The sequence below is a fragment of the Vidua chalybeata genome, chromosome 1 (genome assembly GCF_026979565.1).
Source record: "Vidua chalybeata isolate OUT-0048 chromosome 1, bVidCha1 merged haplotype, whole genome shotgun sequence".
In the NCBI taxonomy this organism is placed as follows: domain Eukaryota; kingdom Metazoa; phylum Chordata; class Aves; order Passeriformes; family Viduidae; genus Vidua; species Vidua chalybeata.
In genome coordinates this window covers 34055404-34072782 of record NC_071530.1, presented here as the reverse complement: position 1 = coordinate 34072782, position 17379 = coordinate 34055404, and the positions used below count along the sequence as shown (strand labels likewise).

Sequence of the window (17379 nt, the reverse complement as noted above, 5' to 3'; positions counted from 1 at the left end):
TATTCCCAAACAATAGCTATTTTGAAGACAGCTCCGGATTATTCTTTAAGTGTCCTGTGTAACTTTTTTGAGTTAAGCATTCCCTGCAGTTATTTCTTTGGAGGAAATGTGTAAACGATCAGAATTGCTGGATCTAAAAGACGTATCTAGAAACAATGACACAAAACAGAACAGACCCACCATGGGGGAATCTCAGCTCTTTAAAGAGGTGTGACCCGAGTTTTCATGCCAATTCTTTGTTTGCTTGTAAATGAACCTCTGAATAAGATTTGTCAGTGCTATATGAAAAAGATGTCAGGACACAAAGAGCAACCATGTGTTAGCCCATTAAATGGTATTCTTTGGGAAGTGATGTATATTGGGAGATAAAAATCAGGATTAGCCAGGTAGGTGAGTTCTGAGAACCACACAAATTCTTGTCCTTGTCCCACCCGGTACCTTGGGAGCGCAGCCCATGTATAATACCCAGTGGGAACTCCTGGCTCCTGGCAGTTACAGGATTTTGCTCATAACATCGATCCATTTTCAGGTTTTAACTGGAAGCAGAGCCCGTGCCAACCCACCTGAGCACTGACATTTTCCCTTCTCCCTCACAGAATGTGAACGGTATCAAGTACCACGCCAAGAACGGCCACAGAACACAAATCCGCGTACGCAAACCATTCAAATGTCGCTGTGGAAAGAGTTACAAGACAGCTCAGGGCCTGCGGCACCACACAATCAATTTCCATCCCCCCGTGTCTGCTGAGATCATCAGGAAGATGCAGCAATAACATGCTGGTCACAAATGTGCCAAGAAATCCTCACCAGCAGTTGCTGATTTTGAGAACAGCCACCTTTTTCAGGGGAAGCACTCAGCAACCCTTTAAAAAATTAAATGCATGCTTTAAAATTTTCTGTAATTTTGGAATGATGTATCTTTGTAGAGTTAATGATTTTGTACATTTGCACATGTTATCATCTTACCCATTTTCATTACTTTGAGATAAGGTGCTATAAAAGCTATAGGTTCTTCAGAACATTTTTCTCCAAAAAACAAAAAAAAATAAGAACTAGGGGGACGTTGCGTATTTAGTTGTACTGACGTGTGGGACAGGAGCGCAAGGAGGAGAGCTTGGCACTGACATCCTTTCAAGATTGTAACGTGATGAAGACTTTCGATGCATCTGTCAATGTGTGTGCAAAACCAAAACAGTACCGCCCTCGTCAAACTATAGTTAACATGCCTTACATAACGGAGTTATCAGTGGAGTAGCAAGTCTTTTAGGTAATGGAAATATAAATAAGAAAGAATGTTTAACATAATATGCTAAAAATATTTTCATACTTAAATAACATACATAAAAAGGTGTGCTTGCTGTATTTTATATTATCTTGCAAATCTTTTTTTTTCCTCCCTCTTGAAATGCTGAAAACCTTGCCATTCGAACTAGTAAACAATCACTTTAGTGTTAGCAATTACATTTTTTTTCTCTGTACAAGATGTCATATTATGTTCATGCCCATCAAACTTTTGAGGACCAATATCCCAGTCCAACTAAATATTTACCCCTGAACTATCTGTTAGAAAGACACTTGGAAATAATTAAGTGCAAATTTATGTGTTTGTGAGAAACAATTATCTTCATCTCAGATGAAGTTTTGAAGCACTTTGTAGTTCTCTATTGCCAACAGATTTAATGTTTTATGTGTTGCCAATTCTTGCAACTACTGTACGAGCATGTGCTGCGGTTGCAAATAAAAATGAGAAATTCAGCGCATGGTTTAAGGAGGTCCGCTAGTTGTGCTAAGGGAGTTCTAATGCCTCTCCCTCATGTTCATTGTGTTTTGAGATTTTCTTTGTGCATTTTTTGCTTCTCATTGTAGGTCACCACATTCCATTTGGAAGTGTCTGTTTAGCTTTACAATTAATTTTGCTGAAATATGACATTTGAGCCTTATTGAAGATTAAGTGCTTCTTGCAGCAGGTGGTCAGAGACTGACTTAAAAGCCAACATGAGAGCGCTTCGTGTCTGGACCATACCTGAACATTTGTTGCTTGCCATCCTGCCTTGAGCATTCTTCTCACAAGTGCTATTCCTGGAGTTCAGATGGCCAGGAGCAGAGGTGGGCACCCTCCACCAGCCCTAGCCTGAACACTCCTTTGCCTGGCAAGGGTGCAGGAGGAACTCACAGTTTTAACACAGTCATCGCCTTGGCTTGGTTCCTGTTCTTTTAAGTGCAAAAGAAAGCTCACATAAAGGAGGAATGAGCTTTCCCTATTTTTTTTCCAAAGCTTTAACGGAAAACTTTGTAAGGATGACAATTACCTTTTCTCCAGCAGAGTAAAAGTCTCATTAAAACACGTAAGAATCATCCTAATGAGTAAGTGTTTAGAACAGCCAAAGTGAAGCAAAACATCCCTCTCTCAGATGCCAGAGAGGTGACCGTGACAGCCGGGTTTAAAGGATGATCCAGACATGAGAATTACTGGTACACACAAGGCCCCAAGTGGCCACTTCCCACCTTCTGCAGCTTTGGCAACAGATCTGGCCAACAAACATGTTTTGGCTCTGCTCCTAGTGCAAGAACTACAGGCTGGGCGAGTTCGTTCAACAGCTAAACAGTTGTAAAACGTCATTGTTGCATGTAAATTCCTTTCAACTATAAAACTGAAATTCCAGTTTCTATTTACCTATTCATTGTGACAGTATTATTAAACAGGTAAAGATGGGACTATTTTGTTATACTGTGTATAGTGAATGTATTGTACTGTGTCTGTGAAAAGTGTGCTTTAAATTATATTTTCATATGTTTTGTTGGGGACAAAGTACTTTAAGTTTGAAAGTGACAGAGGTTTGTTTTAGAACTGAAGGCAACTTAAAGAATTCCTGTCAGGAAAGCTGCTTATAAATGTAAATCAAATCACATTTAAAATAAACTGCCTCTGACCTAAAAAGACTGCTCTTTTCTCATTCCTAACCTAGAGTTAAGTTCTTGGGCTGTGTACAGTCTTTTATTTTTTTTTTATTTTACTCTGGTATCATCAAACTCTTGGAGGCTGTTATAACTGTTTTCATCTGCTGTTGAGTTACAGCAAGAAAAAAATCCATGCTTTACCTCAGGCCAGCTCTTAGTATAAGGTTCCCAGTTATAAAAATCTTTAGGCTGCAAATGGCATACAAGCACTGATGAGTTGCTGCTGCCCAGGACACTGCAATTCATCCACGTCATGCAGTTTTTAGTTAAATCCTGCATTAATTGGATATTGCACATGTTCAGGAGGGAACTGCAGTCAACAAGAGGCTACTCTAAGCCTTAATCCCAGAGTCTCCCTCTCAAAGAAAGAACATAAACAGATGTGAGGAGCAGCCCTTTGTCATACAATGCTGAGTCATCATTTACTCCTAAGTGAAGTCTATATTCTGTTTAATTTCAAAACGAGCAGGAGGAAAAATAAGACCACTGACTCCATGAATAATTCTGCTTTTAATGTAACAAGACTACTGTACAGCAAGTGGGAAGCAAATTTACTTAATACAGTTAAAGTAAATATAAAATGTTTAGATATACACACGTGTTTTTACTTATTGGAAAGAAATACATAAAGTTAAAACGCAAAAGGTTTTAAAAGCCAGAAGGAACACAGTCCACTGTTGTGAAAATAGAACAGTATTTTCTACTGAATAAAACTGCAACATAATGGCAATGACTTTTTTAAACAATTACTTTTAGGCATTTAAGCACAGCAGTCTCTTTCAACTCAAAACCACTGCCTTAAAGTATAACGTACCTCAATTAATGTTATTCCTTAAGGCAAACATTCTACATGTGAAACTGAAGTATTTACCATTCCTCTTGTTGCAAGCCTGGAATCTCACAGTACATGCATCTACATCTCAGAAATGTACTAGAAAACTATATTTTCAAAGGGTAAGTAATGTAACTTTCCAATTTAAGTGTTACTCAGAGAAAAACTACATGGATTTGCTAGGAGAAACACCTGCTTATTACATTTTTAATTGTGCCTCAGTTATCAAGGTTAAGAGAAACCACAGGTGTTTTTGGTGATCTTTTTTAAATGTAGCTGAAGAACACCATGAAGCCAGTCTCATTTTTTCTGAGGCTCAGTCATTCCTGTGTCCTTAGGCATTCCACTAAGTAGGGGAAGAAATTCCACTAAGTAGGGGAATAAATAGCTACATACACAAGAAGGTGGGGGGTTGTCGGTCTCCTTAGTACAGTGCTAGGCAGAGAGAGAAGATAACCCCATAGCAGCTTACAGCCATGGCTCCCATTAGAGTACATGAGCTTTTAATCAGATGTTTGCACTGTTACAGAAAGCTGCACTGCTTTTATTTTGGAGAAGTGGTGGGGTTTTAAGCTACACTGCAAAACAAAGTATTTAATCAAAATTTAATACGTTCTGATCAAAGTGCATCTGGACATGCCTCTCAAAGCCTTGCTGGTCGTAGTCGGGCGGGAACTGCTCACTGCACATGGGACAGACCTTCCAGTGGCTCTCAACGTGCTCCTCAAATTTGCTCTGGTCGTAGTTTGGGGGAAACATCACATCGCAGAGAGGGCATTTCTTCTGCACATCAAAACTTCATGAGGAGGTGGAGAGAAAGAAAAAAGGGAACCGTTTATTTCTACTTATTCTGTTAATGCAAACTAAAAGCAGGATCCTGCTACCACTGACCTTCAGAACTTTACTACCAACTTCAATTTGAGTGGACTTTGTATCCAAGTATCATCCAGTTCATTTAAATATTTTTCCAAAAGCACTCAATGCAGTCAGAGTAATTTCACATGCAAATTCCAAAATAACCTGGCATTTTAAAAGCAACGTAATTTTGACCTTATTCCAGCTACCACTGAATACAGATCTATTGAATGCCTTAATGGCCAAACAGTTTCATGGGAAACCACTCTCTCTGCTCATAAATGCTAGCTCTTAGCAAACATAACACTTTATAAAAGCTCTAAACTTAGGTTCACAATTAGGTTGACAAGAGAGGGGAAAAAAACCAAAAGTTATTCATTCATTTACTAAAAAAACTGTCAAAATTCCATCAAAGGTATAGCATGAACAGCCTGCCCAGTCTCATGGCATATTCTCTGCCAGTTAATTGTAAACCAAACATTCACTGAAAATGCTCAGTAGCTTTTCACCTCCACCCCCACCCTTGGGTAGTTCTACAGAAACCTCTCCATGCCCTTAAAGACCAATACAAGACAACATCTACCTGGAATCAAAGCAGAAGCCTGTGCCCCGCTCACGCAAGAGTAGACTTGGAGGATCAGGAGCAGAAGGTACAGTGTTGTCATCATCCTATTGAAAAGAGAAAGTATTTTAAAGACTAACCCCTACAAACAGTTTTGTTTTTTTTTTTTTTTCTCAATATGCATTTTTGTCATCAAACACAAACCCAGATGAAATTTAGCTTCACTCTCTAATTTCTGCACCATAAGTTTTGCTTTTGTACATCTTGGCTCTATTCTGCAGTTCAATAATAGAGCACAAAAATGGAGTAATTTCAAGGTGGAAATACAGGTACATTCCAAGATTTTTGGAACTCCAACTCCTACCTCATTTTCCTTTTTATCTCAAAGATGCCTTAAAAGCAAGGGCTAGGAATTATTTAGCTGATCTACAAAAAAAGATGTGCAAAAGAGCACATATAACAGCACACATGCTGTGTTTTTTACAGATAACTACAGTATCTGTAAAAAATTATCTGTAATTATTCTAATTATCTGTAATTTTTACAGATAACTCATATGCAAACACATTTCAGTTTAAGGCTAGCATACTTTTCCCTTATGAAGGGTTAATGGAAACAGGAAAGGATGGGAAAATTTCCTCAATATTCTTCTGACAACACCTGTTTAGTTTAAACCATTTAACATTTCCATTAAGCAGGCAGTGGGGCCTGCTATGACAAGATGCTAGCAACAAGCATAATCTTGCAGTCTGTTTGCTTTGCACCTGCAGTGAAAAGGACATATGAGTTTTAAAATATCAGTTGTTCCTTTTGTCATGAAGGAGACAGGATAGATGTATTAAGAAAGAAAAACTATTTTGTTTAAAGTACTCTCATGCTACAATGCTAGAGCTTGTACAAAAACACAACAAATTTGCTGAATACCAGACTGAAGCACACCAGGACTTAACCAAGAAAATTAATGTGCATCTTCCAACAGTAAAACAGTTCCACTACAAATACTGGCCAATACTTAAGTCTTAGTTAAATTCTTCTGTATAACCCCTTTCCCTCTCCTCCCCTTTATTTTTTTAAAGGCATTTGGCTTACAGCTGGTCACTTGGTAAGATAAAATTATTTACAGCTTTCGCCCTCTCTTTCAGCTTTTGGCAAGTGTGGTACCCTACCACATACAAATGTAACACTCATCCTTGTTCCTTTTTGAGAAACATCTGAAAAAAAGGACGATGTTTTCCTCCATATAAGCACACCTGCACTGTCCTATATGGCTGCCCTACAAAAACCCTCTTCAGAACACAAGGCAAGCACATGTAAAAGCTTTTGGAATGTCCTAACGCTACAGCTTTCTCATGGCCCAGTTCCCTTAATTGAGAAATTCATACTGTGTGTTCCTTACAGCAGCTTCTGACCCAGGCCCTGTACAAGAATGTCAATACTAAGTATGTACTGATATTACCCTGTTAGGATACAGAACGTCTGTCTCTTCAGTACACTTTTGCTCTTGGCAAAGTCACAGGGATCAGTTCTTAACCTTTTGGGATGCCTAACCCACACAAGAAGAATGCAAATGTCTCTGTGTTGAGCTGACCTCACAGAGATGTTACAGAGATTACTGTGTAACCACGGCATGGCCAAACAGGAACCATGAGAACTTCATCTTACTCTGAAAGGACTTCTCAGCTATTCTAATTGCAAGTTACAGTCAACAGTATACAGTCACCACGAACTAAAAATTCTCACGCAGTGCCCTGGGGTAGCTCGGAATTTCTGGAAAATAGAGAAGGTGCCATTGTATTGGGCTTCAACAGCTGTCTATATCTGTCATTTCTGATGGACAAAACTCCTAAGTGCTCCATGTAAAACTGAGCACTTCATGAGGGGAGGACAGATCATCATGGTCCACATGGTTCTCATCTTGGTTCACAGCCACTTAGTGCCCAGTATCATCCAGCAATGTATTCTTTATTCTTATAAACAAGGTTACACATGCTTTTCAACCTGGCATTAAAATACCCACCACTCTCCCCTGGGAAAAAGAACTATCCCTAACAGCTCAAAAGACAAAAATTCATTGGTTTTTGAAGCTGCTTTAGAGAGAGTATGACAACAATTCTGAGACACCAAGCCTCAGTGCCTCAGTGGCTCTTGCCTATGCTGCATGTTAAGCAAAGGTATCAGCTTACTTTGATACTATGAGGTTGAGTCATCCAAGTTGTTTTGATGAAAACCCACACTCCATATTTTGAGAAAGAAACAGTTTAATCTGCCCTTTATGTAGATCCAAAGCCACCTTTCTTGCAGTCCAGACTGATGACCAGGGACATGGACATGGCTGCACATTCTTAGTCTGAGAGCCCTACAGTGACCTGCAATGATGTAACATAGTGGGTACACAGTCTCAGGTCCTTAGGAAAAAGACTGGTACCATGGACCCACAGGCTGGCATTGTGATCCTGTAGCAGAACAAGTGCCAGGCCCACTGAATTCAGAAGTCTGAATAATTAGGTGAATGAATTATAAAGGATGTCTTTAACATCATGACTTAACTATTATCACTGGACTCTACCTCTGGCTCTTATAAAAACTGCCACAATGAGTTCCACAGATTAAGTGAATGACAAAGATACCACACTAAAGCATGGTAAAAAAAAGGATTTGCCACTAGGAGAAGAAGGGAAAGCCAGACATGAAACTGTCAGAAGTGTAACTTGATTCATTTTACTGAAACCAATTTATTCTGTCTCAAGTACTGCTTCCATAATTACAATTGTAAGCAGTTCCAGCATTGTCAAACAGAAATTAGAAAGCTGTGTGAGACAGTACAAAACCCCATCTCCAAGAGCTACAGATCATTCTGACATGCAGAAGTAAGGAATCAATGCCCATCCTAGGCCTTAAAAAGCACATGAACAGACACAGAGCTGACATGCAGTGCAGGTACACTGGGAAGAGGGGCATACACATTTTATTCTGTGATTCAGCTCTGCTGTGGGAGTGAAATCAAACTCACTCCTCTAGGCCTCTCAACCTCTCTGCAAGCAGTCTGCTCTCCCAAGAGACACCTGGATACAAACTGCTCTTTTCATGTCCTCCATATGCAAAAGATAGTAATTGGCTGCTGGGGTCAGATCAGGCTAATAATGCATTGTGGGGGGTTTTCCTAGAAGAAAGGCCATTTTGGAGTTACCTGAAAAAATATCCTGACCTGGTGCTCAGTTGCCAAGAGTTACATTCTCCATCCCCTACAAATTTACCATGACTAAAACATTGTTTTATAGTCTCAGAATAGTTATTCTGGGCTTGCTGCCAACTGTAATTAGGACTACATTTCTAAAACTCATATTTTAGTATTTTTATATATATATATATATGTGTGTGTGTGTGTGTGTGTGTGTGTGTGCATGTTTTGTTTATGGATCTCTCCTTTACTGCTAGGAATTCTTTGCTCCCAACAATTCCATTTTGGTCAATTACAGGATCATGAGTAAATGGAAATTTAGTTTTGAATAGATGACAGCAGGAACTTGTGGCAAGTCAGCCACTCCAAACAAAATCACCACTGTGCATATGCTCAGCCGGCACTATTAACACAGACCAGTTTATCCCTCTCAGAAATCACAATTTATTTGGCCTATGAGTTCCTAAAGTCAAAGCTACAAGAATCCTGGAAACTCTTCCCAGTCATACAAAACTGAAGGGTTTTTATGACAACCAAAGACATGGAAGTGCCCATTTCTAAGGAACCAAGTTTTGGGAGAAACCAAATTAGAACACAACAGCACAAAAATTCTGAGGCATTTGAATATCTTGTGTTATATTAGTTTAAGAAATTAAGGGTGTTTATATATATTCATGGCTAAAATATATTTTATCTTAGATAAATAAAGTAGACATGTTCATCATCATAGGTGAACCACTACCAAAACAGCCATGAAGAGGTGGAAGTGACTACAACACCCTTAATTTCTTAAACTAATAAAAGGAATGTGGACAGGAGGACAGCAGAAGTCCATACAATGGTAATATTTTAAACAAAGCAGCAAGCCTACCAGTCCTTTTCTTCTGGGAGGAAATCCTCCTCCAGCAAAAGGCTCTACATCCCACTGGTTGAAAAAATGCAGAGAACCACATCTTAAATATCTTATTTTAAAAAACAGCCCAAGAAATGGTAATCTCCTCATATTTATCATTTTATATTTGCTGTTTCTTCTGCACAAATGACAGACTCTTCTTTATAATTAATCACTTACATATGTGGAAGTTTTTCCTGGTTATTTATTTACATGCTGCCTCAGAACTGTTTTATCTTTGGCATATTACTAAGCCTCCCTAGAAAGATTCCTGCAGCTTCTCATTTCCATATAAATTTCTACACTATACGTAACAGTCTATTTGGGTGAGGAACAAGCAACTGATTCTCAATTGCAAATAAAAATAAAGATATAAGTTATTTGATTTAAAGGTACCTTTTCTCAAGCTGAACTTTATTTAAGCCTGTTATATTCCACCTCATTACAAAAATCCAAGCTGTGTCTGCAAATGAGCACAAGATTCTAGCACTGTTTCTCTTGGGTTTGCAAGAGGGCAAAGCACATAGATCAGAGAAAACACCCTGCTAATTAAACTGCAGCAGATGACTAAAGAAGAGAAGAGCTTGTCAGATGTAATAGCTACGTCAAGAATGATCAGATTAAATATGCAAAATGTGAAGTAAAGGTGGGGACAGCATTAAGCTCACATTCGAGATCTTGAGCAAGCTGCAAAAGCTCTGACAGGTTCTCTAATTATTCACAGTAATGGACATTGGGAGCAAAAGGTAGGAAGGAGAAATACGTTTTTCTCCATTATAGGTGCTGAGCACCAGGGCTAAAATCATGCCTGTCTGAACACTGATCAGTTTCTGCAAAGGTTAATAGCAATTAAATGAGGCAAACTAGACTAAATGAGAAACAGGTCATGATACCACTGTACTTGCAAAGAGCACAATACTTCGCAGAAAGGTATTTCTTGTTTAATATTTTTGAAGGTGCAAGAGTACTTGGAATAAGAAAGAGTAATAGGTCTGTTCCTGTTCAAATGAAGACATACAGTCCAATTTACTACAGAATTTTTTATACCAGAATGTGCATGTTAACTGTACGATAAAGAAAAGTAACCAGAAACTTGAAACATCCAAAACCATAAAAAAAAAAAAAAAAAAAAAAAAAAAAAAAAAAAAAAGGCAACAGTCAATTAAGGTCTTTCAAATACATGTCCAATAGCAAAAAGTATTAAAAATGGGAATGAATAAATGCAGATTTGCATAAGACAGAACAAAAGATTAACATATTAAAATAATGTATACTGTATAGAATAATGTATAATGTAGTTCACCAATTTATAGTCAACATTTACTGAAACTACTGGTATGTGAATCATTTACATTTTCATTTGTTGTGTTCCACTTTATTTCCTATATTCCTATTATAAAATGAGTGAGATGTGGTTACATTTTGAGCTCTCATTCTACAGGAGAGAAAAATCATGAGTTGAGATTACTTAACTTGTTTTACTTTAGTACTTAAATAGAATTAAGAAGCTACTGTCCTAATACCAAAACAAGCTGTCAGTAACTCAAGAGATTAGGGGAACAAGTATATTATCATCAATAGAGTTTTTCCCTTCACAGCAAGCAAAAGTATTTTTCAGGGAAAAGAAAAACCAATTCCAAATTTACATAACAATAAATTTGGCTTATCAGATATGGAAAGCCCATATGAAACTCTTAGTAACTCATCAGTAAGCGTATCAAGGAAAATAAGTAACAAAAAAGGTAACTTGCATTGCTATCCTCAGGATCTTCTAAACCATCAGGCCGACTGAGATTGCGTGAAGGCTGGCTACACACTACATCATCTAGCTCCCAAAAGGAACTTCTAACAGGTGGTCTTTGGATCTCATCAGGATTGAAAGCGCCATCTGCTCCATCTGAAGAAAAATTAATTAGGACATCTTTGTTCAGTAGACTGTATTTTGAGATTAGAGACTTGCTACCATACCTTTAAAAATCGAGAGGTAAAACACATTTTTGGTTTAGATAGTATAAAACAATAGGAGAGAATCAGCTTTTTCCAAAGGCGTTTAAAACTTTGTTTACCTTACTGATTCCCATCATAAAATAAAGGCCCTTTACTGAAGTTCATCAATCAGAAAAGACTCTGTAAACCAGTCTGAAGACTGTTGGTACTTAACATGCATTCAATACTTAATCTGCTTTTGAAACAGAGAGGGAGAAATTATACTGAGGGATCTGAAATTTATTTACCTCTTCTTTCCTGAATTGCATAAGGGTTTCCATATTGCAATACTGGTAGTCTACTTGGCACTGCAGGAACTGGTCCATTTTCCTCTGAATACGGGTTGCGAAAATGTAATGTCGGCTGTGAAGTCTGTCCTTCCATCATCCTTCCAGCTTGATCTCCTGGTGTCCTGCCAAGCTCCTAAATAATGCAAAGTTCAAAATGCAGTGTAACCTATGGAGTCCTAACAAATTTTGAAATATTTATGAAATATGTTTTTAAAAGAAAAAAACTGCTAATCTTCCTACTGTCTTTCCATTTTGACCTTATGCCAAGTATATCATAAATACCAAAAATAGTCAATTAAGAAAAGATAAAGAAGATATTTTAAAGAGATATTATTTTTTCTTGGTTTGTTGTCAGTTCTAATTACATGAACAGAACTGCCATGTTTTTCAAGTGTCTGCATCCTTTTTACAATGAAGAAAAAATAGCTAAATCAGTAAAAATTGGTAGATTAATGTGCACTGAGAAAAGTTTTTAAAAGGTAAAATTAAAAAGAAAACCATTATTTTTTACATATCATACCATACCATTCAAAAATGTAGCACTTCAGTATGTGGAGCACATCTTTGTACATACTTGACATAATTCCATATGAATTCATGAGTGGCAAATATTTAGTGAACTATTAAGTACATTGCACTGGATCCCTTCTGATATTTAACAGCAATATTTGAATCAGATCATTCTTTCAGAAATGATCAAACAGAACTCTTCAAAAAATTAATATGCTTAAAATTCTAGGTTCCTGCACGTACATCATACATATGATAGTAATTACGAACTATAAAGGGGTTTTATAACTTAGAAACCATTAAAACTCTAAGCCAGTATAGATCTTTAGAGACACTAATTAAAGTGACTTCAGTGTGGTCAATGCATCAGCTGTAATTTATCCCAATAAAAATCTTCCTCATCCTTCCATTCAACAAAGTGGGTTAAGGGAGAGAGAGCAAAATGTCATGAATATCAAAAAGAGTATGTCATTTAAATTCAGAACCAAGCAAAAAATTCTGAGACATAAATATGAAAACAATAATTAAAAAATAGGGACTGTTAAGGGAGACATGCTTTCCAGTAATGTTCTTTCTGATTAGTATTTTCTTCTGGTTTCTCTGTGTTCATATTTAATATTTGCTTATGTGATGCTAATAAAACCCTCAAAGACTGAAGTGTGTCTTTTCCCTAAAGACTTTAAATTGAAACTTAAAATCAAATCTTCAACTGCCAGTTCAACTTCATAAGAATCAAAAGTCTGCTTAAAAAAGGAACAATTTAATTTTTTTTTTCTTGCAAACAGGTGAACTTCAGATCAACCTCTTGAACACAGAAATGCAAAAATCAAGTACCAATAACTACTCTGAAAACAAAACACTATTCAAATGCATAAAGACCTCATGTAATGGATGCCATCCGTCCTCTAGATACAATATAAAGCTATGCCAGTGTTACTTTAGATTTATAAACTAAAAGGAGTATATGATTAAAACAGGTAAGATTTAAAAGCTAGGATTGCACATTTTACTGAGTGTGTAAAATCTAAGTAATTCATCTTTACTCCATAAAAAGCAGAAACAATAAATTAGCAATGAAATCAAGATGCAGTAGCATTCGTACTTTAATTGTCGCATTGCATACAATTGGAACAGAATGTAGATCAACATGACTGTAAAAAGGTCATGCAAAAAAACCTTAGCCAGAAGTTGGATAGCTAGGGTAGAGACTGATTAAAAAAAAATAAAAAGCTAAGTATGTAAATAAAACAGAAACAAAGTCATTTCATAGGTTTGAAGAGACAGCAAATGGACATTTTTAGAAAGTTATGCTTGGTTTATGGTTTATAAACAAACACTGATAATGAGTATAAACTGACATGTTTACTACTAACCCATGCTTAACCTTTTAAATCATGGGTCCAGTCTAGCAAGGCACTTGGATTCTTCTTTGTAATGTAAGTATCTATAAATATGGTAGACAAAGTTCCAAGCTTTTATAAGCTTCATACATTATTATTATTATTACAGTTGTTGTTCTTATGTGTGGTATTTAAAATTACTCCCTCCACCTAAACTAGCCTCACCAAAACTCAAAATTAAATTTTATTTCTTTTGAACTAGAAAAATATGAGAGTTTTATTAAAAATTATATCCTTGGCTTAAAGAGAAGATAAATATCAACTACTTGACAACCTAGAATTTTACAAAAAAATTAACTAGCTTAATGTGAAAGTTTAGTTTTGTTTCAGTTTATCAGTATTAAAATGACTGGTTTTACTAAGTATCTCTTCATACTGGAATTGTAAAGTAATCAAATAAAGTTTCAAAGAAAAATCCCAACTTTGCACAATACCATACAATACTATCTGAATGTAATAAAGACATTTTATTGTTTCACTTTTCAATAAAATTTAGCTTTGATTAATTGCCATATAATACCTTAGAGGTATTTCTACATTACATTAATATTTCAGAATGTGTGACAATACCTTCTCGCTGGTAAAGAGTTCTAACTGTGATGCCAGTTCCTTTATTCGTCTCTCTTTTTCTGCCAGCTGAATCTTTATGAAAAGAAGATTAAGATTCTTATATTAGTGAATGGAAACTATTTCCCTGCATGTTACATCATGAAAACAACGTTCCCCAATTAAGTTAATCTTTCAGATGAAAATAGTTTTGTCTATTAGAATTACATGCAAAACGTAGTGTTACTATAAATCCAATGCAACAACTCTCACGAAGTTTTATCTGCTGGATAACAGCAGTTAATCAGCAGCCTTTTCTCACCAGTTTTCACTAACAGTTGTGGAATGAGAAAATTCTGTGTTAAAAACAAGGAGTTGTATCAGTGCCACCGATGGCAGGAGGGACACCGCTGCCCAGACATAGCTGAAGGTTTGCAAGCCTCATCTCATTATTTCTGAAGAATTTTCTTGGCATTTCAGATGTCCCACCACAGATACTGAGAGAACCAAAAGCTACTACTCCTGCCTCAGAGGCACTAAATTTGTTTCACGAACTTCTACGTTGTGTCTCTATTGGGTGCTCTGGGAGAAGGTGCAACTGACACATTACACAATTCTTCCTGGCTTCAAAAATGATGATTTAAATAATCTCTCACTACAAAGGACTATTTTATTTGTATTCTAGTTCCTTTTGAGACTGCCTTTTCCCCTGTTTTTCTAATATCAAAGCTCAATGCTTGGCATAACTGCTTATCCATTTTTTTTAATTCTGAAATTCCTTCTCCTAGTTTAGATCAATGGAGCAAAATCTCCTGACTGGGAAGAAAAGCTCACTTTTCTCTACCACCTGCACCTCCTGAATTATAGCAATTTTTTAATTGCAGTCAAAATGCTTTCGATCATGGAACCAATTATTTATTACACCCGCTGCTAAGAAGTTAAACTTACTTCACATTAAATTATGCATGGCAACTGATCACTGCTAATTAGTAAAATAAACTGGAAAGAGTCATACATTTTATAAAATTGAAATTAAGAGTTTTGGAAAGTGTCAGAAAAAAATGGCCTATGGAGTACTGAAATAAACTGCAGAGTAATTCAGCATTTTATAAAGAAAAAGTGCTGTAATTCCTAATAAAAAAGGGGTTCCTAGTAGAACCAATACAGTCACAGTTCAGTTTAATAATTTTTCATCACAATGGGCAAAAACAGGCAACAGAGCCAACTGTATTATCACCATTAGACTGAGAACCACCAGAAAAGCTGGTCTCATGAATATCTGTTGCTCTTATCTCAGTCCTATTGACCTAAAAATCAAATTCAGCATAAGCATTCCTATCACATAACCTCAAAGATTAAGGCACCTCGTAAGCTAAAGCTGCCCATTATGCTTGACTTTCTGGCGAATGTGTTGTATCACTCTACAAAAACTATAGCTGAGGTTCTCCAAATTAAATTCTTGCATGATTTTAGAAACAATGGACCACTCCTCTCTCTCTACTGACTTCAGATAAAATGCATTAGACATTACGACACTGGTAATCCAATATAGAATATTAAGATTTTAGAAAAACACACCAATCTTCCTGTTAGTATTACAGTAAGCAGCAGAAAATTAGAAATCCCTTGCACTTTTTTTCCTGCACTATAAGAATAAGTCATTTAGGGGTTTGTCTAAATCCACAGTATTAAAAGACTGATGGCCAGCTGATAGTAGATCTTAGCAGACCTCTCTTACTTTAAAAGAAACATTGACTGTATTTTTTCTTCAAACAGCAGAATTTGTATTTACAGCAAAAATGTATTTAGTGTGCTTTCCTTATTAAAGCTCTTCATTACTTGAACTATCAGAAATAAGCAGCCATGTTAAGAAGAGGTAACCATTCATTGTCATAAACAAAACCTTTAACTTACTTTATACTGATCCTCCTTTGCTGCCAGCTGTAATTTTATACCCTCGTTGATTTTCACTTGTTCTTTCCACTTCAGCTCCAGTTTAGCTAATTCATCAGCATAAACACTGCATTTCATCTTCTCATCCTAAAGTAGTTTATACCATGGCATGAAATATTTACATTATTAACAGATTTTCCCTCCCACCCCCAAAAATGTCACTCCATGCTTTTAAAACGAGACCATTTACAAATGGCTTCTACAAGCCTGACTCAGGACTCCAAAATGGTCAGGACCACAGAACACTGCATAAATGATGTTCAGTAGGCATTTCTTTCCTTCAGTTTTCAACAAGCTGATATTCCCCTTTAGTTTCACAGTTTCAAGTTTCTTTGTACCCTAATACTACTAACCATTATTACTCTTTCAAGTACCTCACTTCAATATAAAACCTTTCCCAACTGATTTTACAACCTAAGTATCTTTCATCCAGAAGGTCACAGCAAAGCGTCTTCAAAGAGCACTATGGAATAAACATCCAGCAGAAGCCAATGCAGGCTCTCCAAGGACACAGTCATGAGCAAAATTACAGGACAGTTATTACATCCTGGAAAACTTACTAAAATAGAATAGTATCATTGTGATAACGAAAGCCACAAAATGAAGACGGACAAGACAACACTAAGAAAGAATTTTTTGAAATTTTCTGAACTTTTCATCAGTGCCACTGATGCAATACTCCATACACACATCCAAACTGGTTAAATGAAAATCAAGTGCCAACTTTGGTCAAGACAACCAAATAAATGCCTTTATGTGTGACTGAGCCCAAGGTAGTTGGCAGCGCCCACTCGGGTGTGAAAACACTGTGAAAGCCATGACAGGCAGATAGGGAAAAGTTACTTTGCTTTGGACAGTTTATCAGATCAAGACTGCCACACTTGTTCCAAACATCAGCTGGTTTACAGCAACTTGCCGTATTTGATTTATAAGAGCAATTACACTTAATGTAAGAACAGAAAGTATTTAAAACCTTAAGCATGTGGACATTTGTTTTACTGTATCTTGGTTTTCCTTGTCTGGACCCTCTAAAACCATACATAGTCAAGAGCTGACTGAACAAAAAATGTGTTATCTAATGTTAAGATTTCTGCCATAATCACAGTGTATCACACAAACAAGGAAGGCAACTCAGCTGGGTAGGCCTTGTGGTTTTAAGGCTTAGCACCTACAGCTACTTTTTGTTCAGCTTTCCAAAGCAGCTGTTTACTTACTGCCAACATTTGCTTGCATTTCTTATACTTCTCTGTTTTCTCAGCAATCTCTTTATTCATCTCACGCACTTGCTCCTTTACCACGGATTCCGAAACTATGTCAGGTGAAATTGGGCTAACTGTGAACATTGAAGAAAAAAAACAAGAACATGGATTTTCTTCCTTCCATAAAGTTTGTGTAAGAGACATGACAGCCCAGATTT

At 36.7% G+C, this 17379-nt stretch overlaps 2 protein-coding genes across 7 annotated transcripts in view; one reads left to right on the top strand and one right to left on the bottom strand.

Annotated features, from left to right (window-relative positions):
* Positions 1 to 2925, top strand: part of JAZF1 (JAZF zinc finger 1) — a 187867-nt gene extending 184942 nt beyond the window's left edge. The window contains exon 5 of the mRNA XM_053966735.1: positions 597 to 2925. Within this exon, the coding sequence (XP_053822710.1) occupies positions 597 to 773 (177 nt within the window). The 3' untranslated portion in view covers positions 774 to 2925. The remainder of the gene's footprint in view (positions 1 to 596) is intronic.
* A 524-nt stretch (positions 2926 to 3449) lies between these two features.
* Positions 3450 to 17379, bottom strand: part of TAX1BP1 (Tax1 binding protein 1) — a 56505-nt gene continuing 42575 nt past the window's right edge. For 5 of the 6 annotated variants that reach the window (XM_053938625.1, XM_053938609.1, XM_053938646.1 and 2 more), the window contains 7 exons: positions 17177 to 17295; positions 15924 to 16049; positions 14034 to 14105; positions 11512 to 11686; positions 11029 to 11174; positions 5229 to 5314; positions 3450 to 4586 (listed from right to left, as the gene is read on the bottom strand). In XM_053938625.1, coding sequence (XP_053794600.1) covers positions 4385 to 4586; positions 5229 to 5314; positions 11029 to 11174; positions 11512 to 11686; positions 14034 to 14105; positions 15924 to 16049; positions 17177 to 17295 — 926 coding nt within the window. In that variant the 3' untranslated portion in view covers positions 3450 to 4384. The remainder of the gene's footprint in view (positions 4587 to 5228; positions 5315 to 11028; positions 11175 to 11511; positions 11687 to 14033; positions 14106 to 15923; positions 16050 to 17176; positions 17296 to 17379) is intronic. The other variant, XM_053938638.1, reaches the window with a different exon arrangement.